General features: G+C 35.5%; 1 protein-coding gene across 4 annotated transcripts in view; it reads right to left on the bottom strand.

Moving 5' to 3' along the window:
* LOC309974327 (serine/threonine-protein kinase Sgk3) overlaps positions 1-27,651 on the bottom strand; it is a 112,795-nt gene that overhangs the window by 16,361 nt on the left and 68,783 nt on the right. For all 4 annotated transcript variants that reach the window (XM_082858937.1, XM_082858940.1, XM_082858938.1 and 1 more), the window contains 7 exons: positions 27,131-27,203; positions 22,075-22,150; positions 14,852-14,939; positions 9,576-9,625; positions 7,221-7,278; positions 3,193-3,276; positions 2,954-3,085 (listed from right to left, as the gene is read on the bottom strand). In XM_082858937.1, coding sequence (XP_082715063.1) covers positions 2,954-3,085; positions 3,193-3,276; positions 7,221-7,278; positions 9,576-9,625; positions 14,852-14,939; positions 22,075-22,150; positions 27,131-27,203 — 561 coding nt within the window. The remainder of the gene's footprint in view (positions 1-2,953; positions 3,086-3,192; positions 3,277-7,220; positions 7,279-9,575; positions 9,626-14,851; positions 14,940-22,074; positions 22,151-27,130; positions 27,204-27,651) is intronic.

Genomic DNA, 27,651 nt, shown 5'->3' with positions numbered 1-27,651 from the left:
AGTTCCATCTCCGCTCCTTTCTGGGCCCTTATGCTGCAGGGATTGACAAATTGTCTGTCCTAGGTTTCTCCACTGTTATTCCTTCTCTGGATACTTTCCCAGGCAACTTAATCCATTCCAATGATTTTAACCACCACTCTATGTTGATGTCTCTCGTGTGGACAGCCCTCTGCTTGGAGCTTCTACTGCAGAAATCTGCTGCCTGCTGCTCTTTCTTGAATATTTAACAAGCCAACAAATTCAATTTGTCTAACCCAGAGCCCCTGGTCTTCTCTTACAGACTTACTGCCACTGCTGTATTGTCTCATTTAATATCACTTTCTACCCAGCCCTCTAAACCATGGGAGGCAGCAAGGTAAAGTGGAAATAGATTTTCAAACTGAAAAGCTAGCTGATCAGCCTTGGGTTCAAACCTTTTTGTGTGTAATTCATTTAACTTCTTTGATTTTCAAAGATTGTCCCCAATTTTTTCTTAGCCTCTTCTGAAAGGTGATGGTGAAGATCAGTTACAATAGATCCTGACAGAGTAGATAAATGGGGCTGACCTGGGATTCACCTCTACTGCTCCTTTTCCCTTAGTCCCTATATCCAAAAAATGAATAAATTCTTCTGTTTTTATCTCTTATTTATTTATGGGACACTCCCCCCTTTTAACCATTACCACTGCTTTTATTAGCTGCAGCTTACTCTACTGTAATACTTTATTTATTGACCTTCTGATCACATCTGTCTAATACACTACTACTGATGAAAATTACCCCAAATGAAAATCTGATCATTCACTAATAACAGCTAACAACCACTGCTTACTAAATCAAAGGTACTATGCTAAAGACTATATGCTTGTATTATTCAATCCACCCACCGATTTTGAAGTAGGAATTGATGAGGAAGCTGAGACTCAGAAAGGCTTGTTTACATGCCCAGTATCATAAAACTTATTTGTTTATACTCTACCTGACTCCAAAACAGATCTGAAGTAGTATACAAAAATAAATATCACATATCAAGGTTAAAATGCAAATATGAACATTGGGGGGCAAATAACAGTAACAATAGGAAATACATAATGAAATCACACTCCTCTTGCCTCTGTCCTTTCTCATCCTTATTCCTCTTCTACCTGTTGCCCCATTCAACCCCTGCACCTTAACATTCTCTTTTCTTCCCCCATTATCTTAGTCAACTCTATCTTTTAGAAGACAAGCCTACTTCCTTCCACCTTTGCCATCCAGTTTAGGAGTAGTCACTGTGTAATAAGGGCTCAGAAGCGAAGTCCTAAAACAGCATTAACAAACCACAGACAAGCAGGAAACGTGCAGCCAGTATCCCACCTGCAGTTAGATTTCTGCACGATATTTCAAAGACATAGGTGGTACTTAAGAATGGGCTTTGCAGTTGGGATGTCCAGGTTAAATCCGGGGCCTGACAAGTACTAGAGCACGGTGATACTGAGAAAGTTACTTCACCTCTCTGAGCCTTAATTTCCTTACCTATAAAATGAGTATAAGAGTGTTTATCTCAAAGAGTTGTGATGATAAACTGATATAACACATGTAAAATAATTACCAAGTGCCAGGCCCTCAATAAATTCTTGTTATATGTTAGCACTCACCACATACAAATAAAACCACACCTTCAAGGTGGGAACGATGTGGGGTCATCCACATTCCTGAATCAGGGTGCATGGGGGATTCATAATCCCGCTTCTGAGGAGTCTTAAGGCATATTTACCATAGATGTAAGAGGTTGAATAATGATTCTTTTTATGACCATCCCCAAAATGATCTAGGTATGTCTGATCTTTCAGGTTTGCAGAATAGAAATCGGTCTTCTGTGTAGTTCCTTTATTCTACAGATAAGTGCACTATAGTAAGGTTGAAATACACTTCTCTTCTCCCTTTGCTCTGGGATTAAGGGATGGAAGATCCTTTTGTAAAGATATAATAACATTTACCAGTTAAAATAATTTTTAGAGACATTTACAGGTCAGAGATCAAACGAATTAGAAAAGTATGAGGATTAAGAAGCAGAGGAACAGGGGGTGGTCAGCTGCCTCGATCCTGGAATCAGACTTGAGCTCAATTCCTGGCTCCATACTTACTAACCCACATGGCTTGATCAAGTTACTTAGCTTCTCTGTACCTCAGTTTCTTTGTCTTATGCAACACAACTGCTATGAAGATAAAATAATATGTATAAAGAGCCAGAGTGCTGGGCACATAAGGATGCTCAATACATGTTAACTACTACTGGAATTATTATCTTAACAGCAGCATTTCCCAAAATGTATTTCAATATCCCTCTGATTCAGAGTTTTGGGGAATACTGTTAATAGACTTGGTTCAAACAAAAAACGGGACTGTGTGGTAAAAAAATTTTTTTAAAATAAATCCAGGCTTTCAGGCATAATTTCTCAAAGTCTTTAACATGCTGAAACATTGTAACTACCACGAAGCACACTGTTAATCACCAAGGGGATATAACAGGAAACATTTTCCAAACTGGCTTCACCTCAGAACCCTTTATTACAGGATCATCTCATCTGATTAATAGTTTGCACATTTTGGAAAATGACAGGCTAGAGTAATATTTATATGCAACTATTGAAACGATAATTACCAAAAATTACAAATCAAGTTTCATTCTAATGTTTCAGTATATATTCTTGCTATATAGCTCAGCGACAAAACTACCCATGAAGTCTGTAGCTTCGTATCAAGGTTCTTTTATGAACCTTCCCACCTACACCATAAGCTGCTTAGGAAAAGAGCTTTATGTCTCACTTCTCTACATTCTGCATTGTGCTGATTAGCCAGTGCTTTAAATACTGCTGCTACTCAACATATAGCTGTTTATGCTGGGCTTTGCTTCCAACACTGATAAGAGAAACTTGAACTCTTATTTTTTTTCTAAACATTATCAATACTAGAAAACTAATTATAAAACTCACCTCCCCTCCATTAATAAAATCCAGAACAAAATAAAGCTTTTCAGTTGTTTGGAAAGAATAATGTAATCCAACCAAAAATGGATGTTTCACATTTTTCAAGAGCACATTACGTTCAGCCATAATGTGTTTTTGCTGTTAAAAAAAAAAAAAGGTAAAAAATCAGCTTGTATTAGACACCAGAAAACAATTCTGTTAACTGAGAAAACAGGTTTAGGAGAAACAAAGCTATTTTATTTTACCTCTTTTCTGTTGAGAACTATCTTTTTCTGTAACACTTTGACAGCATAAAATTTTCCATCCAGTTTCCGTTTTGCAAGAAGAACCTGTTATAGTTAAAGATTGTACCTACTATTAGAAATTTCAATGTTTTGATAGGAACAATTCACTTATCAATAAGTCAATACTTAAATTTAAAAAAAATAAAGTCCACAAAGGACCTAGATAATGTGGTGTTTTTATTTTGAAAATTGAAAATTACTGAATTTATTTCTCCAATTCCACTTTTCCTTAGATATTTTAATAAAACCAAAAAGTGTTGATAATTTAAATGGCCAGGCATCATTTCTTTGTCACTTAATGTGCTAATGTTTGAGGTTTTTACTAAATTTAAGTGTCAAAATCTATACTGCTTGAGAACTGTGTGTGTGTGTGTGTGTGTGTGTGTGCACGCACGTGTGCGCGCATGCATGCTAGCCCTGAGTCCTGAAGAGTGTCTTTAGAAAATACTGAGGCTATAAATTTCATGTCTACATAAAAAAAGGAGAGGAAAATGGTTTCTAGGTGATCAAAATGTATTTTTGTTTTAACATTTGGGTTTCTCTTACAGGTTTCAAATTTAGAAGCACTCAGAGCAAGAAGCACCATGTATAGCTGAGATTCTATAATGGGCTGGGGTGCATGCAGACACTTCATGGATCTGAAGAAACTTAGAAGATCTGGCCCCAGAAAAAAAGGCAGACATACTCAAAGGTTTACAAACAAATTTTAAGGGATTCAAGACACCCTACAAGTTGTGTAACTATTAGATGATATATTCTAAAACGTTTTGAGATGATCTGCCACTAGTGACAATGCTGGGCATTACTTTTGAGTACATCTGTGGTCTTCCTCACTAAAACCTGTAACCACAGTCTAATCATGAGAAAAACACCAGGCAAATTCCAAAAGAGATACACAATATACATAACCAGTGCTTCTCAAAACCATCAAGGCCCTCAAAAACAAGCAAAGTCTGAGAAATTGTCATAGCCAAGAGGAGCCTAAGGAGACATGACAACTAAATGTAATGTGGTGTCCTGAATGGGACCAAAAAAAGGACATTAGGTAAAAACCAAGGAAATCTGCATAAATGATGGGCTTTAGTTCATAATAATGGATCAATATTGGCTCACTGGCTGGAACAAATGTACCATACTAACGTGTTACTAAATAGAGCAAACTGATGGCTTGGAAATTCTCTGAACTTTCTCTTTACTCTATTTTTTTTTTTTGTAAATCTAAAAAGGTTCTAAAAAATAAAGTCTATCAATTAAAATGTTTGTTATTCATAAAAAAGGAGTCAAAACATCTTCAGGGTGAAAATGTCCTGAGTTCAATTGCTGGCATCTTTCTCATTTCTCAAGCTTTTGTTTTTTACAATATTTGACTCTGTTGAATGTTCCTTCCTTCTTACATTTTTTCTTTTCTCGACAGGTCCCCAACCCCCTGAACTTCACTTCTCTACTTTGATTGGTTCATCTTTAAGTATATTCTAAGAAAATAATTCAAAGAATGTGGCCATTAGGAGGTACACTGAAGGGTAGACATTTTTTCAGCAGATTGGTAGATGTGGAAAATAGGTGGTTAAGAAACAGATGGGCAAATGGAAAGTGGAACCAAGACCACCCTTTGTAGAAAAGCTTAGAATAAATATGAGATTTCCATTATTTATTTTACTTTATCATGTATATTTTTCTATTTTTCAAATACATTGTGAATCTGTAGTTCTCCTTGCTTTTCCTTCTTTTCTGTATTCTGCTTTTCTTTGTTTTATCGTACTTTGTTGGTTTCCAACCATTTTGCAAGATTTAAAATTTTTATTAAACACGTATATAGAAAAACTCGTAAACATTACAGCTCGATAAATTATTCCAAAATGGACACATTATGTAACCACTTCCAGGTTAAAACAAAACCAAACACTGTCAGTAGCCTGAAGCCTCCCATTTGCCCCATTCCAGAAACTATCCATCCCTGTTCTTCCTCAAAGGTAACCACTATTTCCATTTGCAATAACACAGGTTAGGTTTTGCCTGTTTTTGAATTTTATGTAATTAGAATCACATAGACAAAGTGGTCTCTGCTTGATTTTTTTCACTCTAAATTATGTAATGTGCGTTCACGTGTGGCATGCAGCACAGTCTTCATATTTTCATCACTGTGCAGAGTACTGCATTCCACAGACATACCACACACAATTTATCCACTCTCTCACTGACATTTAGATTATGAACAACGATGCTTACGAACATTCTGGCACACGCCTTTCCTAGCACATATGTGCTTGAATTACTGGTGGCTACATAGCTTGGAGGAGAACCAATGTGTCACAGGTAATGCATATATTCAGCTTCAGTATTTAACACCAGTTTTCACAGCATAAAAAATGAAACACACAGGAACAAATCGAATTAAAGATGTGTCAAAACTCTACAAAGAACAGTATAAAACATTATTGAGAAAAGTTAAAGATGAATTAAATTAACAAAGGGATATGCCATGGTCACAGACTGGAAGACTTGATATTGTTAAGATGACAATTCTCTGCAAATTGATCTAAAGATTCAATGCGATCCCAATCAAAATCCAACAGAATCTTATGAAACTTGCCATGCTAATTCTAAAATTTAATATTGATATGCAAAGAGCTAAGAATAGTCTCTTGAAGAGGACCAAGGAGGGGAAGACTTGTTCTGTTGGAAATCAAGCTACATTTTCAAGACAATGTGGTACTCATGCAAGGATACACAAATAGATTAATGAAACAAAATATAAAATCTAGAAACAGAAATATAAAACAAAATCTAGAAACAGATCCACGCATATAGACACTGGATATATGATGAAGTTTACCATGCAGAGCAGTAGGGAAAGAACAGCCTTTTCAATAAACTGCGCGGGATCAGTTGAACATCCATAGGGAAAAAAATGAACTCGACCCTACACCTCACATTATAAGCAAGAACCAATTTCTAGTAGACTCTAGATCTAAACATGAAGTTTCCAAAAGATTAATGCTTTTTGTTTTTAACAACAGACTATCTCTAACATTCCAACAGACTGTGAGCATTTTGAGAGCAAGATCTATTTCGAACTTTCTATTGCTTATATTATTAGCACAATGCCCAGCATGTAGCAGGTGGCAAATATACATTTGCTGAATTAATGAACACACATGGGTGTAATTTCATGGTCGCAGTTTCTGGTCTCTAGGGAACTCAGAAAAAAAAAACTACATCTAGATATACTGAAAGCTATGAATACAGCACACTATAATTAAACACGTACATATTTATTTTTACTACAGATTGAAGTATAATGCAAAAAAGAACTTAAATATATTTGATGATTCTGACAACTCCATCTATGATGCCTCTGCCCTTAGGGATTCTTCTTGCTTGGTACGGTCACACTGTCAAGCTACGTGCTTCATCTGACATTCACTGCATGAAGGGAGACAGCGTCCTCAAACCTCCCTTTCCTTCTCCAACTGCTATTTACACAGCTGCTCACTGTTGTCTTTCCGGCCTCAACTTAAATAGCACCTCTTCAAAGAAGCCATCCTTGACCAATTCATCTAAATAGGGATTTTCCTCCCACTGACTATTTTCCTCTGTCTCTTGACTCTAGTCTTCATTTCCTTCGTAGCTCCATTGCTACGTGTAATTATTTACTTGACTGCATAACTTTTAATTGACTATTTCCCCCACTAGGTTGTGAGCATCACAAAGGTATTAACCATGTTATTTTTGTTCAGTACTATCTAACTAGGCCCCAGAACAGTGCTTGCCACATAGGAGCTCAACAAAATACTTATTCAACAAATAAATTTTGGGTTAGAATTTGAGTAGATGCTTAGTATCCTGAATTATTCTGTCAGTACTCTGAAGGTAGAGAAAGCATCTTAATTCCATAGCCTGCATACCAACAAGCCCCGTGGTCTTGCATGTATAAAGCATACATTCCTTAAGTACTTACTTACTGAATGAAAAAATAAAAACACTCTTACCTTGCCAAAGCTGCCTTTTCCAATAACTTTTAAGAAATCAAAGTCTGTTGGTTTAGCACTGAAATAAATGAACAATGACAAGAATTAGCCTCCTAGAAATGGAAAGATGTTAACTTTTCAACATTTTTTAGCGCCTCACTCTTTAATAGGCAAATCTTGGGTACACTTCAGCATGATAACTCCAGCTTTCACAGTGGTAGTATCTCATCTTTAATATAAAATAGGTAATAATGAACAGTAATAATATCTACTTTCTGATTAGATAAGACATTTTATAATTTTATTTAAGCCTTGTTAAGTTTGGCTTAAGAAGGACTTCAATAATAGTCTCTTTGGGAGAAAAAGATCTTTCTTTCTTTCTATCTATCTATCTGTCTATCTATCATTTCTCTATCGTTTTGAACTCAGGGTAGCAAACCACTTTTATTAACCATAAACCTCACCAATGCTCTTAATGAGGAAACTGAGTCACTATATAAATTAGTGACACATTGCAAGGACTAAGTAGTCTGGTAATTATTCTGAAAAGGAAGTTACTAGCTGGAATACCTAGTAAAATCACTAAGAAGATTTTCTGACGGAGAAAAAAGTCATCACAGTGTTTTGCATACATATCACTTGTATGTTAAAGATTAAAGAACTCTCTACTTATTCTCATAGATGGTAATGTAGGAAAGCCAGCAGTCCAGAAGGCAGAAGGTTATTTATTTGCACCTCAGGTAAAAACAGCATTGGCTGTATACAGGCAAAAGCACGTGGCTGCAGAAAGATGAACTTAAGTAGCCACAAGAGCTGTTTTCTTTAACGTGGTATGAATTCCTAAGTTGTACTAGGGAGAGTGAAATGACTCCATTTAGATTTTAAACGTCCTTCAATTCATTACTGCAAGAAATAGTCAATTCAAACATAAGCGTAACACCAGGTCTGGGTTAAATAATAACAGGTCAAGATTAGGGAGATAAATACTTAACTAAGCTTAGATGTTTTTCTTCTTCAACAACCTGCTCTTTGGACTAGTTATTCTGTTCTTTAATGATATGCTGAAATACTGAAATAATTTTTTGAACGAACATATAGTGAAAAAACATGCAAATCCCTCAAGCAGTAAACAGGCCAACCGAGGCCATACCCAAGGCCCACTGTTAACTGTTGGTGATGAACCCTAATTGAAAGCAAACTTCCATTTTGTGCTGCCTGACAAGCTCAATGCAATAATGATAGAAAAGATGCTCAAAACCAAATTTCCTCTTCCAGTTACCATCTCGTTTCTTTGCTGTCCTTTGCAGCAAACCCATCAAGTAAGTTGTCTAAAATCACTGTCGATACCTCCTATACCTCCTATGTCCCCTCCTATATTTCTCTCCTGAATCCTTTCCGGTCAATCTTCTCCCCACCGCACCACTGAAACTGCTCACAGAGGTCACCAATGACCTATCAGGGGTCCATTCTCAACCTTCATCTTACCTGCCCCATCAGCAACATCAACAGAGTTATTTACTCCCTTTCTTCACCTGCTTTTGTGACACCACATTCCTGGTTTTCCTACCTTACTAATTATTCTTTCTTAGTCTCCTTTACCATTTCTCCTGTCTATACTCACTCTCTAAGTGGACCAAAAGGGTAAGGGGAAGCACAGTGTCCTGTGATAAAAGATAGAATACTTCAGAATTAATCCAATAAGCCTATAAGGATAATTACAAGTAAGGATAGCAACAATACATTCCTCTTCCAGCCCACAGCAGTTATCACTCATCTGTCAGGGCACTCCTCAAACTGAGCCAAGAAGTAGCCTTGGACTCCTTCTTTGTATTCCAGTGAACTGCTGGAGTTGACACTTAAGATGAAGTCCACATTTGTCACTCCTCAAAATGTTTCCCCTCTGCTCAAGTAAATCTGGGACTATAGGAGAAACTGGATAAAGAAAATTTAATAGCCTTTCATATGCTAATTTCCATCAAGACTCCTCTGGAACAAGCTGACTAACAACTAGGGTTGGAGTTGTGACACTGAGCACCAAGAGAATATCAATTTGGCCTCCACGGATGCTTTTGCCAGAGTATTTTCCCAGGTACCTCCCAGGACTTATGGTCCCCACACACACACCAGGAAAGTAACAGTGGCAAAACAGCCGAACCCAATTCAACAATCTGTGGATTAAAAACTCCTCAGAGCTCTACTAAAACAAGGAGAAGCTAGAGCAGTAAATTAGGCAAGCGTACGACAGTATTCTATTCACTGTAACTATAGTTCTATTTCACAGGCTTCCAGTTAAACTGGTATAATTATGTACATCTGCACATTTGCAAAAAATCTTCCTCAAATCCAGTGAGATTGTTTGAAACAAATTAAACCTACTGAGGATTTCCAGATGGTCCCAGGTTAATGTTCTGTGAGGTAGAGTGTAGCTGTTGGGATGGAAAAAAAATAATAATAATTTAACATTCTTACTGGAGCGTCTTAAGTTATCGGTTAATGGATATTTTTTAAATAAAATACACATAACCATACCACAGATATTTGTCATATTAAAGAAACCTAAAGCCCTAATGCTTAATAAATGTACAGACTTTTGGAAAGATACACAATCAATATAAACATAATCATTTTAATGATAAATTTCAAAAGCAGTTGTAAGGAAAAATGTAAGGCAGAAATCAAAGTCAAAGTTGGCAAATGAATGAAGTAAACTGAGGAAAGCTCTTTGGAAGAGCTGGGCATTGAAACCACAATTGAAGAGGAATCATTTTTTTTTTTTTTTACTTTTTTTTTTTTTTTTTTTTTTTTTGCGGTACGTGGGCCTCTCACTGCTGTGGCCTCTCCCGTTGCGGAGCACAGGCTCCGGACGCGCAGGCTCAGCGGCCATGGCTCACGGGCCCAGCCGCTCCACGGCATGTGGGATCCTCCCAGATCGGGGCACGAACCCGTGTCCCCTGCATCGGCAGGCGGACTCTCAACCACCGCACCACCAGGGAAGCCCGAGGAATCATTTTTTACATTAAAAAAAATTGGTTAAAAATAGCTTTTGTTTTTAAATTTTCAAATATTTTTAATAAGCTATTATTAAAGATAGGAAATGATAGTATGATGATGATTAAGACTGCAAATGCTGGATTAAAGTTTTAATTTGAGAGGAAGTAAACTTATTTCTAAAGCAAATACATAAAACCAGGAGTGCTTTTCTTCCTAATTCCACCATTGTGATAGTATCAAATTTTTAGATAGGCTTTTCTCCTTACAACAGTTAACAAAGTAAATTTAATCCCTGTTATTAACATAGAAGCAAATCTTTACTCACCTAGTATACCATAAAGCAATTTAACTAATTAAAATTCTAGCTCACTAATAATCAACTAGAAATTTAACTCAAAATCCCAAAAGATTAATCTAGTGATCCTTCTACAGTGAGCACTTCTCACAAAAGCCAAGTGTAAGTGAATTCTTCTGCACATAAATTCACTATGAAATTCTTTATACATTCAGAGAATTAAATCAGAGATGTCTCAAATATGTACACTTTTACTAGAGCTCTATATAATTATACTTCATATAAGCTATAGATATGAAGTAAGCTTTTAAAAATAGCTCTTTAAGTTCATCAGAATCAACAAATTTTACCTAAGCAATTTCTTATTAGAGACATATGTCATATATATTCCCACTTAAATTCATTTGTAACTTATAGACAATCTCCAGAATACAAGTTTTTTTTTTAAATAAAGGGCAAAAGATCTAAAGTATATTTCGTATGAAGTAACAACACTGGCACCAACGTTTTAGTGACAAATCAAATATATTTCTTACTGACACCTTTACATGAAAAATCTTCATTTAATACAATTTTAATCCACAAAAGACAGAAATAAAAGGAATCATAACAGTCTAGCTCAAGACAAAAAAAATATATAAACACTCCGGTTCATTAGATGAGATTTGTCCTGTTGTAGCATAGTTTTAACATGAAGTAATCTCCCCCTGTTCCCCAGTTTTTCTGAGATATTATATAACTGACATATAGAACTATATAAGTTTAAGATGTATAGCATAATGATTTGACTTATATATATCATGATTATGTTTAAATATTATAGTATTCTATACAATCTGATAATGTAATCAAACTAAGTTGTAATTTCAATACACTTATTCTTTTAATGAATGTGCAGAGAACTGTATCATTTTTCTATTCAATGAACTTTTCTATAAGATGAAGAAAGTGAAGTAAATAAGTGTGGATTAAACAATAACAAGGATAACCTGTCCCCTGCATTACATTAAAATGTAATAAGATTTTATTACTTGGCAACAGTTTTTCTAATGGAGCACATTTCTGAAATAATGAAAATTTCTGAGGTATGTAATTAGATAACTTTTTACTCTACCTATTATTATACCGCGGGCCTCTCACTGTTGTGGCCTCTCCCGTTGCGGAGCACAGGCTCCGGACGCGCAGGCTCAGCGGCCATAGCTCACACGCCCAGCCGCTCCGCAGCATGTGCGATCTTCCCGGACCAGGGCATGAACCCGTGTCCCCTTCATCGGCAGGCGGACTCAACCCCTGCGCCACCAGGAAAGCCCCTCTACCTATTATTTTTAAAGATTACATCTAATCGCTAAACTGAAGTTGAGGTATATTTCTTAACAGAATGAACACTATCAAGAGAATAAGTTTCTTGACTTCTCTTGGCCTCTGTTTTTTTCTCTATAAGTAAGAAGGTCCAGATGCCTTCCAAGGTATTTTCCAGCTATTAAATTCATTTGATTATCCACTCAGAAGTCCTTAATAAATAGTTACAACTGGGGCTTCCCTGGTGGCGCAGTGGTTGAGAGTCCGCCTGCCAATGCAGGGGACACGGGTTCGTGCCCCAGTCCAGGAAGATCCCACATGCCGTGGAGCGGCTGGGCCCGTGAGCCATGGCCGCTGAGCCTGCGCGTCCGGAGCCTGTGCTCTGCAACGGGAGAGGCCACAACAGTGAGAGGCCCGTGTACAGCAAAAAAAAAAAAAAAAGTTACAACTGGGGTGCAGGGAGTGAAGGAACTGGATGAAAGCAGTCAAATGGTACAAACTTCCAGTTATAAGAAAATAAGTACTAGGGATGTAATGTACAACATGATAGATATAATTACACTGTGTATGTTATATATGAAAGTTGTTAAGAGAATAAATCCTAAGAGTTCTCATCACAGGAAAAACATTTTTTTCTATTTAATTTTGTATCTATATGAGATGATATCAATAGATATTCACTAAACTTACTGTGGTGATTACTGCATGATGTATGTAAGTCAGATCATAAATCTGTACACCCTAAACTTATACCAGTGATGTATGTCAATTATATCTCATTAAAACTGGAAGAAAAAATAAATAAAACTGATGCAGTTCCTAGAAATTTTAATTTAAAAAATAATAAAATAGTTATAACTGTAAGATGAAATATAGCTCTTTCTTTTTTTTGAAAAGGTTTTTTTTAATCAGTATTTTAAAACAGGAAAAGATCCTAGTCTAAGTTCCAGATTTTATGGATGAAACGAGAAACAAAATTTAGATTGAAAGTCAACAGTGGGAGAAGAGGAGCCAGAACCCAGGAATTTCTCTTAGTCTGGTTCTTTCTTCAAAAACCATTCTCCTACAGCAAGGCAAGACATTCTTTACATGATCTAAACCTACATACTCTCTACGTGATTAACAAACAAAACATGGAAAATCACGGTTACATAAATTTTACCCTTTAAAATATTTATTGAATAGTATTAAGATATTTTTAAAAATCCATAACCTTACCAACAGACGATTTACAAATATTTATAGTACTTTCATATAGTCTTTGCATAACTTCGAAAAACTGTGATCACACTGTGTAAGTTTGCATAAAAAGTTTTAAACCCTGATTTCATTTAATGGTATGTCAAAACTTTAAATATTATCATCTTTAGAAATATTTTTTAAATGTACAATATATAGGGACAACCACTATTTGACTGATGACTATTCAAACTGATTCTAACTTTTCATTATAAATCACACTAAAATGAACATCTTTGTTCTTTTCTGTGAAGGGTTATTTCATTTGCATCAACTCCTAAGTGACATGAATTACTTTCATGCTTGATACATGTTGCCAAATTGCTTTCCAAAAGAGTTGCATAAATTTTAACACCAGTAATGCCCAAGGATGCCCATTTTACCTTACCCTTATTAGTTCTGGCGTATTTTATTTACTTTACATTTTTGTTAATTTGGCAGATTAAAAAACCTCTCATTTAAAACTTTCATTTGCTACTGGCATCAAGGTTGAATATTTTCCCATATATCTGTTTACTAAGAGTATTTCTTCATGTCCCTTTTCCTTTTATCTACTAGGGTCCTAAATATCATTCTTTTCAAAAATCCATATGTATGAGCTTTTTTTACATAGACATTATTCCTTCTTATACTTTGTTACATGTTTTCCCAGCTTGTGGTTTCTCTTTTGATCGACTGCACAGATATAAAATTAAAATATCCTTTTATTGTCCTAAGAGCAACCATGTCACAGACATAAGAGTTAAATCTGTTCTCTTAACTGAGAATCCTCTTAGAGCATCAGAGAAAGAAAACTACTACTTTCCAGTAGTCACATCTATTTTTCAAATGAAGATTTTTAGCTGTGGGACAGTAATGTTTCAACTCATGACATTACCTTTTAAATCACAAAAACAGAATCATGACAAAATTAAAAGACATTATAAAGACAAAAACGTACATCTCTGATTTTCATGTATATATTTAACAATAGTATTAGTCAATTTTAAATTATAAAGGTATTATCATATTTATATAATACTTGTAATTATACTTTTAATTGCTACATAATAATCCTGAGTTAAGTTATTGTAATTTACCTTTCTAACATAACTTTCTAAAGTAAATGTTGAAAATATCTTCATAAGAAGGCACAAGCTTACGATATTTATCACAATTAATTAAAAAAACAAGAATATCCTATTCTTTATTCTTTTCGGAAAACGTATTGATTATGTACATATAACTACAGCAATAAAAGTTAGTTGATACCAACCAGCCCATGTATACTGATTGCTCTACATCTCAAGACCTGACAATGCAGAGGAAGAGGTATGTAATATTCTGGTTGAAAAGGCCTTTCCTGCTGGCCAAAATTCAAAACAACAGTTGCAATGGTGATAATCATGATGAAGATATATGATGATCAAAAAGTGAGATGTAAAGCAAAGAAAGCAGAACACAAAACTTTATATATTATATAATTAAAGTTAGGTAATTTAAAAAATTTCCACATATTAGAGAAGATAAGAAAGAAAATCACTAAAACGTTAAAAATTACTAGGTCTGGTTGCTGATAATATGGGTCATACTTCTAAATTATTCTCAAATTTTTCTTTAATTAACATGTATTACTTTTTATTATAAAAAGTACTCATTTTATCAATTTTATAAGAAATAGTGATAAGTAAGAGGTATACACATTTGTTTTTATGTACTCTACAGAGTAGAAAATCTACAATGGATGAAATTACTTTGTTTTAAGTAAATTGGGTCCTAAAGTTGCCAATAATTTCATCTCTGGGGAATGGTATTTTTTTCTGTTAAAAAATACAATTCCTCTTACTACCTTCTGAGTACTTCTTTCATCCTCATCTTCAGATGGATCTGACTGATGTTTTGGACTGTCCATTTGAAGGAATGCTCTGACATCTGGACTAAAAACAAAAATTAACTTTATTATGACTTTGCATTTCTACAGCTTTTCTCCCTTTTAACATGAAAATAAAAGTAACTATAGCAGCATTTACAGTAAGAAAGTCAAACAAAATCCATTAATAATCATTATTATAAAAGGAATAAGCAAATTAAGTTTAAAAATAGGGAATCCAATAAACAAATGGGCAAAGGTATCAACAGTCAGTTCACAGAATAGAAAACCCAAATGGTAAGGAAATTTATGAAGATGCCTAACTTCACTAATAATCACACACAAAAAAATTAAAACAACAATGAGAAATTACTTTATGTCCACTAGCCAGCAAAATTTAGAAAGACACATAATACCAAAAGTTGGTAGGGATACAGGGAAAGGAACACCCTCATGTATTGCTGGTGAGAATGTAAAATGAGGCAACTTTTCTGAAAAGCAATTTGGCAATATTTGGTTAAACTTAGTATGCATTTTCCCTGAGGCCAGAAATTTCAGTTCTAAGAATAAACCACACACACAAAAAAATTATGTACAGGTTCAGTGAAAGACATGTAACTAGGATACTCACTGCAATATTCTCTATAGCTCTGAATCAGAAGCAAAACAGCCATCTACCACTAGGGAAATGAGTAAGCAAGCTATGGTAACTGCCTGCAGAGAACAGCAGTCAGCGATCAGAAACAAGGAACCACAGCACACCACCATTTACGTGTATATATAAACACTCACAGACACAAAGCAAGTCGATAAATAGATAACCAAAGACATATAACAAACATGTTGAAGTGGGCATCACCAGTGGGGATGAAGACATGGGTATGAAGAGGAAAAAAATGGACTAAAATAAAAGAGGGGCCTTGCATGGACTAATGACAATCCTGAGGAATGAGTAAATCTCTGTATCTGCGGTACCTCCTCCCAAATTGTTCATTTTTTTTCTTTTTTAGAAGTTGAGATGTGTTAATCCCCAAATCCGAATTTATCCTTCCCCTGCCCCCTGCCCTGCTGCTATCCCCTTTGGTAACCATAAGTTTGTTTTCTATGTCTGTGAGTCTATTTCTGTTTTCCAAATAATTTTATTTGTATCATTTTATTTAGATTCCACATATAAATTATATCATGATATTTGTCTTTCTCAGTCTGACTTACTTCACTTAATATGATAATGTCTAGGTCCATCCATGTTGCTGCAAGTGGCATTATTTCATCCTTTTTTATGGACAAATAATATTCTATTATATATACCTCACATCTTCTTTATCCATTCATCTGTCCATGGACATTTAGGTTGCTTCCATGTCTTGGTATTGTAAATAGTGCCGCTATGAACACTGGGGTGCATGTATCTTTTTGAATTAGAGTTTTCTCCAGATATATGCCCAGGATTGGGACTGCAAGATCATATGGTAGCTCTATTTTTAAGACACCTCCATACTGTTTGGGATTAACATATACACACCACTATATATAAAATAAACAACAAGGACCTACTGTATAGCACAAGGAACTATATAGTCAATATCCTGTAATAACCTATAATGGGAAAGAATCTGAAAAAGAATATATATATGTGTAAGTGAACCACTTTGCTGTATACCTGAAACTAATACAACAGTGTAAATTAACTATACTTCAATTTTAAAAATGGTTAAAAAAAACGAGATATAATTGACATATAACACTATATCAGTTCCAGGTGTACGACACAATGCTTCTATACTTGTATACATTGCGAAACGATGACCACAGTAAGTCTAGTTAACATCCATCACCACACAGTTACACACTTTTTGTGTGTGATGAGAACTTTTAATCTACTCTCTTAGCTACATTCAAATACGCTACCACAGTCCCCATGCTGCACATTACAAATGATGACTTATTTTATAACTGAAAGTTTATACCTTTTGACCACCTTCACCCATTTCGCCTACCCCCCAACCTCTGGCAACCACCAATCTGTTCTTTGTATCAATGATTATGAATCTGGGTTTAAGATTTCACATATAAGTGAGTTCATGCAGTACTTGTCTTCCTCTGACTTATTTCACTTAGCACAATGCCGTAAATGTCCATCCACGTTGTCACAAATGGCAAGATTTCCAAAATTGTTCTTAATAATTAAATACAAATAATATACATTCATTGTAAGAAATTCAGGAAGATGAATAGTTTTTAAAAAGGGGAGGGGCTTGTGGGAATGTAAAATGGTACAGCCAGTGTAGAAAACAGGTGGTTCTTTGAAAAGCTATACACAGTTACTGTATGGCCCAGCAATTCCACTCTTCAGTATATATCCAAAAGAAATAAAAACATATGGGCATACAAAAGCTCACACACACACACATTCATAGCAGCATTATTTATAATAGTCAAAAAGTGGATGAATGGACAAACAAAATGTGGCATATCCACATAATGGAATATTATTCAACTATGAAAACAAATGAAGTACTGATACATGCTACAATATGAATGAACTTCAAAAACTTTATGCTAAATGAACAAAGGAAGATTTAAAACTGTATGATTCCATTTGTATGAAATCCCCGTAACAGGCAAATCCATAAAAATAGAAAGTAGATTAGTGGTTGCCAAGGGTTGAGGGAAAGGGGAAATTAGAAAATATAGTTTCTTTTTGGGTTGATGTTAATATTAGCTTAGACTTGGGTGATAGAATAAGATAGTGATGTGGTTGTACAGCATTGCAAGTATACTAAAAACCACTGAATTGTACACTTCAAAAACAGATAAAATGGTGAATTTTATGTTATGTGCATTTTATTTCAAAAAAAAAATTAAAGGTGGGACTCTTCATTCTTAACACCCCTACTATATTTGTTTTTTCTCTGCACAGTTAAGATCATGCTATATTTTAAATATTTTATTTTACTGTTTTTCACCTAAAAATACAATGTATTCAATACATCAAAAGGTCTTTGCCATGTGGTTAAAAATTCTTTGTTAGCAATCACTTTTGATAGATGTATGATGCTGTATTAGGACACACTAAAAGTGACTCAGTGGTTCTTTCACTTTAGGATATATATATGTACTTTTTACATATATATATTATATATATATATATAATATATATATGGCTTCCAACTTTTGACTGTTCAGCTTTCACTACTATAAATAATGCTGCAAGTGACAATCACTGTGCACAACACTGGAACTGCATTTACGATTTTCACTACAGATTTTTAAAAAGAAAAGTATTTGCTCTGAACTATAAACCATTTTTAGGCTTTAAGTAGTTTGTTAAGCTAATTTTCAGAGAGGCTGTACCAATTCCTACTCTCCTAGCAATACATGAACATCCTGAAGACTTTCTCCAGCCTTGATTAAATGTTAGTTTATATTAGCATCTCTCATAGTCTGGTAAGTGAAAAATAGTATTTTAAAGAGACGGAACTCAATTATATTAGTAATTAGTGAAATGCAAATTAAAGCAACAATAAGATACCACTACCCACTCACCAGAATGGCTAAAATTGAAAAGACTAATGATACTAAGTGTTGGTGAGGTGACCCATGTGATCTCGTACACCAATGGTGGAAGTGGAAATTGGTACAATCACTTTGGGAAACTATTTAGCATTATCCACTAAGATTAAACATATACATATTCTATAACCAAAAATTCTACTCAAAGATACATCAGAAATGCTTGCACATGTGCAGCAAAAGATATGTTAATGTCAACATTACTCATTAGAGCCAGAAAACAGAAATAACTCAAATGTTGATCAGAATTGTGGTATATTCATGCAATGGGGTATTATACAGCAATGGAAATGAACAAACTACTGTATAGCTATATGCAATAACACTGGTGACTCTCAATTGTTGAAAACAAGCCAGATATAGACCATGTAATATATGATTCTATTTATATAAAGTTCAGAAACAGGGCACATTAATCTATGCTGCTAAAAATCAGGAGAGTAATGACCTTTGGGAAGGAACAGACATCGAGAAGAGGCATGTGAGAGGCTGCAGGGGTGCTGGCAATGTTCTATTCCTTGGCCTGGGGTGGAGAGGGGGGATACTCAGATGTATTCATTTTCTCATAATTCATTAAGCTGTACAATCATGATTTGTGTTCTTTTCTATATGTGTTATAATGCAATGAAGCTAAAATAAGGTGTTTTGCTTCATCTGCATTTCTTTCTTTTTTTTTTTTTTTGCGGTACGCCGGCCTCTCACTGTTGTGGCCACTCCCGTTGCGGAGCACAGGCTTCGGACGCACGGGCCCAGCCGCTCCGCGGCATGTGGGATCCTCCCGGACCGGGGCACGAACCCATGTCCCCTGCATCGGCAGGCGGACTCTCAACCACTGCGCCACCAGGGAAGCCCTGCATTTCTTAAATAGTAAAGAAATGTTCAGCTTCTCTGGTAATTAATCAGCCATTTGCATCTCCTCTTTTGTAAACTGTTAATGTGTTTTGTCTTTTTTTTTTGGTGCCTTAGGAATGTATTATCTGCATGAGCTCTTTTATTAAGTATATTTATCTACTGTCCTTTATCATGGGAAACTTTTTATATTTTTGGTTTTTAATTTCACTTGTAATTTTTGGAGGTCAAAAGTTTTTATTAATCAAATGTGTCATTATTTTACTTTGTAATACATCATTCACTACCAATATCCTCAGAAAAGCCTCTTCTATCCAAAGGTCAGAGAAATAATAATATTTTGTTTGAGTTTTTAAATGATTTTAAGTTCAATTTTAATAAGTTATCTTAAAAATAACCTTCTCTCTATTGAAGTAAAGCTATTTTTGAAGCACATATCCCACACATAATAAGAATAGACACAAAGATGGTGTTCAAGATACACTTGCTGATTGGCTTCTCCTCTAACTCTCTTAAATCTGTACTATTTTATAAACAGTTTGATGTTCAAATGAAGAGTGTGAAAATTAACAAAGTTCCATTAACAGATGAGATCCAGAAAATGTGAAATATCACTTTTTATTAAAAAGAAAATGTCAGTTAAACATTAAGTTGAAAAAAAAAAACCTCTTGGTTATTTACCTTGGGGTGCTGAAAAATGTCCTCTACCTTAAACAGAATAGTGGTAGTTACAAGGTGCATATGTATGTAGAAATCTATTGGGTAGTATACTTAAAAATTGTGTATTTTATAGTATGATGTTAAAATAATCAAATTGGTTTTAGTTGAATTTCAATACCAAATATAACATCTTTATAATACTAAACTTCTAGATCCAAAATGAATACTTAGAATTTAACATATACTGTCAGAGGTTCTGAGTAACACTGTTCAAAATACCAGGAGAAATAATAAACACCACCGCCATTTATTCCACACTTATTCTATGTGAGGCTCTGTCAAAGAATGAGACATATTCAAGCTCTCAATGTACGAATTTCAAACAAGCCAGTAATATGCCAATTCGAAGTAATCTCAAGTGCATATAACAAGAGTTAAACATTAGAAGGGTAGATCTAAGCTGAAGATAACATAGAATTTGTCCTAGGGAAAAGACATAATGTTTAAAAATAATTATACAAAGAGCCAAGTAATAACAGGCTCTCTGCTAAGGAACACACCAGACACAGGAACCCTGAGTTCAAGGATCCTGCCCAATTCTGTGCTCCTCCACCACCTGCTGGGGGCTCTGAGTGGAAAGTAGGCTGCTCCCCTTTGCGGGGGCTGATCCCAGAGCTACAGCAGGTGCTGGACCTCCCCGTGACCCTCGTCCTATCTGTGAGCATCAGGGGAAATGAAACCCAGAGCACTGGGCAGAAGACCTTGGTCACAGGAAGTCCAGCTCCAGTATTTTACTAATTTAGTAAATTAAATTAAGTTAAAAAAGGTCAGAGCACCTGCTCAGAAGATAGAAGCCCTCTATAAACTATAAAGAACTATAAAATGGTAATAATCGTTCTGAGGACAATTGCTAAAAATACAGTCCTTCAATGTTGTGATTCTGAAAAGACTGTTAAAAAGTGTCATGACTGCATCAATGTCCACAGGCAGCCTTTACATCTACCCAGACAGGTGAGCTGCAGAAACGTTCCCCAGATATTCTCCTTGGTCCTCTTTATTCTTCTTAGAATGTTAATACTTTATACATACTAAACAATATAAGTAACATACATGCACATAACAAATCACAATAAACATAATGAACACCAATGAACCAATTACCAGACTCAAAATGAAAATACATCTCAAACCATGGATCTACCTACACCTTCCTAGGTATTTCTGATATGACCCACCCTTCTGCCTTCACAGGAGCTGCTGGCCTACCAGACACACATAGGGCTGGGAAAGCGCCCTCGTGTTAAGTGGCTGCCTGGAAGGTTGTGCTGAGAAGGCCTGAAGGCCTTGTCTGGGATGAGAGAACGCTGACCCAGGTCACACAAGAAGTGGTAGCAAGTGTGCCTGGCCCTCGCCAACTCCTTCAGCTTCATCTCCTTTCTGTAAACTTACTCTGTGTTCCAGTCATCGTGAAATGTTAATACGTGAGCATCCTGAACAATTGCAGGCTCTTTGTAGACTCTGTTACAAGCACTGCTCCCTTGGCCTAGAATGCTCTCCCTAGCTTTTTTCTTGAATGACTGCACATCCTTAAAGTTCCAGGAAGCCTTCCTTGACATCCACCCACCCCAAGAAGAGTTGGCCACATTTTTCTCTGTTGTCTTCCAGACTTTTTTCATAAAACTTTCTTTGCTTTAATTGCTTGTTTCTACACCTGTTTCTCCCACGTACCTGGAAGCCTGTGCCTCTGGAAGGTAAGGATAACACTAATTTCTCTTTTTATTCCCAATGCACACAGAGGTACATACGAAATGCTTTCTCAATGCACGAATAAATATAACATCAAATAATTAGCAAAATGTTTTAACTGTGCAAATTCCTTTCAAGTTTAATCTACAAAAATAATACAAGTACAATAGGAAGAAAGAAAATAACTAGGGCCTTGAGTTGATGGAGAGAAAAGAAGATTAAGAATACCAGAGGAAAAATTCTTGAGGAAGATTTCACAAAAATATACAGCACAATAATATTCCACAGAATGTATAAAACCTGGATCAGTAGCTTATTCAATAGTCTTAGGTTGGGTTTCAGTGCCTCCTTAGAACACAATGAAAATTACTTACTGGTTGTAAAGTTCTGGATGCCTAACTAAGTTCTGAATGAATTCATTCAGTCCCGCTCTTCTCTGTTTAATAAAATCTGTTAGGAGAGACAATACTATTATGATTATTTATATCAGACTGTAATTATCATCAATACAGTTATACAAGAATAGACAAGCACAAGATAGTGAATTTTGATTAAGAAGTTATTTCTTAATTCATGTTTCTTGATATACAATAAGGAATACTTACAAATATATATTTCTTAAATCTGTAAATACAATTATTATAAAATTAAAATAAAGCAGGTAGGACTTCCCTGGTGGCACAGTGGTTAAGAATCCTCCTGCCAATTCAGGGGACATGGGTTCGAGCCCTGGTACGGGAAGATCCCACATGCCACGGGGCAACTAAGCCCGTGCGCCACAACTACTGAGCTTGCACTCTAGAGCCTGCGAGCCACAACTACTGAGCCCGTGTGCCACAGCTACTGAAGCCTGTGCACACAGAGCCCGTGCTCTGCAACAAGAGAAGCCACCGCAATGAGAAGCCCGTGAACCGCAACAAAGAGTAGCCCCGGCTCACTGCAACTACGCGCGCAGCAACGAAGACCCAACGTAGCCAAAAATAAGTAAATAAATTTATTATAAATAAATAAATAAATAAAATAAAGCAGGTAACATATTCCCCAAAAGAAAATGCTCCAAAAAATGCCTATTTTAGGTTCTAAACAGACTCACTACAAAACATGGAGACACTTTGCTTTGTCCAACTCCTCATGTACTACCAGGTAATAAATAAGAATTAACACTATGACACTGGTGGCTGAAATCATGCTAACTTAAAAACAAAAAACAAACGAAACCAAGAAATACTGAAATCCTTGCAACTGGAAATGGTGATTAATTGGCTGAGTATTACCAAAACTCTGCTGCTAAAAATAGGTTTTTATTTTCTATAAATCGATTTCTCTTCAAATAGCAGAAGTTAAAATTGAGAAATAAAAGTGATTTTCTATGTAAGTCATTGAAGGCTAGCATCATGCCTGTAAAAAATTTTTTCTAACTTAGCCCTTAACACAGTGTCTTGGAATGTACTTAACTGATGCTTGTGAATGAATAAAAAAAATACCAAACAGAATGATTACACATTCTAGCATTCACAGTCTCCAAATTTCATATGCCCCATCCCTTATTTAACTCAATTGTTTTGTTACTTTGTAATTTTATTTTTCAGTAGTAAAGATAATCTTGTTTTGTTTTTAAAACTACCAAAAAAATGTAATTTATATATTGATTCCAAGATCCTATCAGCAAAAGGTTTGATATTAAACTATTTAGAATACAGAAGTATAGCTAATTCTGTGTATACTCTACAGAAAGATCCTTAAATTCAAAATGAAATTTTAACTTAGAAAAGTATAGGCAGAAATAACCCTTAAAATCTGCCTCAAGTATTTAAAACTTATCTTACAGAGGTTGGTAACCACCAACATAAAGTGGAAAAAAAAAAGAGAAGAAAATGACACGCATGGACTTAGAAGCTGCAGCATAAGAACTCAGAAAGATGTATGGAAAAACTCTATATGGTAGCTGTCAAACACGAGGTTAAATTAAAAGGACAATTTCTTTCTTCATGCTCTAACTGTCCCATCTTTGGCCAGTGAAAGCCCCATCAATTGGGCCCCTGTGGCCTTTTGATAAAACGTCAGTATTCTTGTATAGCTTCTTTGTTTTCAGGCCAAGATATCCTAGGACCATCTTGTACATTTCTTGCCCAGCACCTGGAACTGCCATGGAAGTGTGGTTCCTTTAAGGGGGAAATGGTATTTAGAGATTACAACCTGGATGCTAAGGGTGTTTGCTGCTACTTATTTGTTATTGTTTTCAGGCATTTCCAGTGGAGAGCACTGGGAAATATGTATTGTTTTAGAAAGAGAAAAATAAATCATGATTTCATACTGTATTCCCAAGTTTAAAATTACAGGAATTTTTACTTAAAATCTTTGATTTTATATTTGTATCTCTTTCCTCTTCTGCTTAAAATTTTGGTTCTCATGACATTAACATAATTACAAAATAACTCTATATTATCAATGAGACTATTGAATGCAGGATAAAATTTCTTTGTACACTTTTTTTTTTTGCCATGAGGAATATAAAGCTGAGTCTCCATGTTTTAAAGTCATTTAAAGTAATTATTCTCCATGTGTTTCACCACCAATCAGAATACAGTTATATTTTTTCCTTGTTTATTTTCAGTTGTTAGAGACTTCAATATTTTTGCATTTGTTTTTGTTTTTAAATTGTTTAAAATATGCAAAGCTGTGCACAAGATTCATCCAGGGAGGTCTAACATCCACCTCTGTTGTCTCCAGTTGGCCTCTCCCTCCTTAAGGTCATCAGTTTTTAGTTTTTGGTTTATTCTTCCATTATTTCCTTTTGAATCTTCACATCCTTTCCTACACAAAAAATATACACTGTCCACATCCACACCTTGTTTTTTCCACTTAAACAGGTATTCTGGAGATCACTCCACAGTAATGCACAATGAGCTTTTTCGTTCCTTTTTACAGCTGTATCATATTGCAATACTGGAAGGATGTTTCAGTTGTTTCCAGTTTTTGCTATGAAAAACAGCATCACAATAAACAGTCTTGTACACACATACATCATTTCCGATGCAGTTTATCTTTAGAATAGATTCCTAGAAATGTGATTTCTTGGTCAAAGGGAAATGTATATATAGTTTTGCTAAATATTACCAAATTTCATAAGGTTTGTATTCCCACCAGCAAAATATGAGAATGTCTGTTTGGCCAAAGCCTAATAAAATGAACATCCTACCAATCTTTGGTTTGTTGAGTATGACTTAGATTTGATCTCCCCAATGAAAGGCTTTCCAAAAATCTATAACATATAGTCTACTTCACTGTTGCCAAGTCATATACAACATGCTCAGGATGGATTTCAAAATGTTCTTCAATAAAAATCAATTTTTAGTATCAAATAATTAATCTACCAAACATAAATACCACAGGGCACTGTCTGGTATTTTGCCTTGAACCATGAAGTAGCAATGCTGCAGGTCTTTATCTCTCTGCCTCCTTCCCTGGATAAAATGATTCTGATTTTAGGGTTTAACTAAGGGGTCCACAGAACTCTAACCCAAGTTCAAGCCTCATGTTAATCACTAACATGTAGTTTGAATCCTCTTAAATGTCTTTCTGTCACTGCAAATTAATTCTCTCATTCACCCAGGCCTGACACTTGAGTTATCTCTGATTCTCTTCTCTGTATGTCTCCTTTACCTAAGCAATCACCAAGATTTCTTACAGATTTTTCATTAAAAGATTTCCTACACATGGCTCAATTTTTAGCCCCATTTCCTCCTGAGTTGCAGCTCTCATCACCTAATTTGAGGACTACTGGAATATTCCCTTAACCAGACTCCCAGTCTCTATCTCGTGTTCCCTCTGCTGTGCCTACTATACATTATACACTGTTGGTTTCACATCATGTTGCCACTTCGCTCAAATATCTCTAAGGCCCCCATGTTGCCCTCACGATGTTTTTCAACCTATGCTCCACAGACATACTTCACTGCTACACCAACTAAGCAGCTCCGTTTTTATTTGTTCTACACATTACATTTTTCTGCATCAGATTTCACTAGGAAAAAAGTGTTCTACAGCTAGTAACAAAACAAGAGAACAAGAATACAAAAGCCACTGGCCGACAGAATCAATCCATGGAATGTGTAACTGGCTTTGCTGTGCCAACTCAATCGTCTCTTTATTAATGGATTCATGTATTCAAGTAACATTTATTGAGAATCTAATATTTATTAGGCACTATAATTAAATTAAAAAGATACAGTATCTACCTTCATAAAATCTACAGCCCGATAAGACAAACTGGCAATAATAATAAAGTGTGCTAAATTCTCCCAAGAGAAAAAAAGTCTACATAAAATAGGGGAAGTGAAAAAGAACAGGGGAAACGAGAAGCCTCTCCATCCTGAGGTTCAGAAAGTGTAAAAGAATAAAGAGTCTCCAGCTGAGAGGGTTACAGGGGATTCCAGCACCCTGGGGGGGGGGGGCGGAACTCAGTTTTAATTACAGCAAGAACGTGAAAGAAATAAGAAGACAGAGGATAAAGGAGTTTGTTCATCGCGGGCAGAACTGCACAAGGTATAGTGAAAAGGTCTGGGAGGAAAAGGAATGGTATAAGGTTAGGGTGGTAGAGAGGAAGCAAGATAAGCCAATTGAGAGCTCCTACATAAGGAATCACTGGGTTACAGGTCTGATGGTCTGATGGGTTACAAGGTTACAAGCAAATTAGTTTAGGAGGTAAGATGGTGGGGAGGGAGGAAACTCGATAGCATGTCAGGATCCACCTGTGGCATAAACAGATGACTTTACAGCATAGAATTTCTGGTGGATAGAGACTTCTATCTCTCTATAGGTCGCCATTTGTGTACTGGGTTAATTTCTTCTAGATTCTAGTAAAAAAAAAAAAAAAGTTTGAAGCTGAGGCTTCAGACATATATACAGCCTCCAGATTTCTGAGATCCTATGTGTCATTAGGCTCCCCAAGGGTGAACAACAGGACATTTTCTTGGTACCCCATTCAGAGGCCTGCAGGGTGCCATGTACACAGTACACATTTAGTAAATGTTTCATGGTTAGAAAAGTACTGCCCATTATCCTTAATAATCAATAGATTTATCTGAAGCCAGACTGCTTGAATTTAACTTCCAAATCTGACTTTTACTAGCTGTATGCGACCCTGGGCAAATCAGTCAACCTGTGCCTCAGTTTCCTTACCTATAAAATAGTGATGATAATAATACCCACCTCAAAGGGTTGTTGTGAGGACTGAATGAATTAAAACATATAAAGTGTTTAAAAACAACGGCTGGTACACAGTAAGCACCTTCCTGAGGCATTATTTTCATAGAGCATGAGATCCATTAGCTTTGTAACGTTATACTACTATACACTGCAATGAATATGTTAACTACTTTTTCAAACTTCAACCATCACTTATGGCTGGTCTATGAAGTTATTGCTTACCTGGATCAAAATTATCACCAAATATTCTCTTGGCAGGAATCTTCAGGGCCATAGCAGGAAATTGTTTCCTTAACTAGAATTGAAAACATAACATTACATGAACTTAATTTTATAGGTCTTCCAGGTATACATGTACCAAAACAAAATACAATCTGATTTTCAAAAAAATCCGCCATAAGACATACCTTTAAGTATATCATGATCAAATGTACAATATTAAATTATACCAATAAAATACCATTAGTCTGACTAATCCCATTTTGTCCCAATAAAACACTTAGTATCTTTGTGACCTGGAATAAGTTACTTAACATCTCTGAGCTTCAGTTTTCTTGTTGGAAAATAGGGATAATCTTTGCACTTACCTTAGTGATTCGTTGTGAGGCTTAAAGAAAATCATCTATGTTAAGTGCTTAGACTAGAACCTGGAGTATAGGTTTTGAATACGTTACTCACTGTTTTGTTACCTCAGGAGATGTGATGTTTGTGTTCTAAGTGAACACACTGACAATTGTTTTCTG

Source organism: Leucopleurus acutus (assembly GCF_964270905.1).
Source record: "Leucopleurus acutus genome assembly, chromosome: 17".
Lineage (NCBI taxonomy): Eukaryota > Metazoa > Chordata > Mammalia > Artiodactyla > Delphinidae > Leucopleurus > Leucopleurus acutus.
This window is presented reverse-complemented; position numbering and strand designations above follow the sequence as displayed.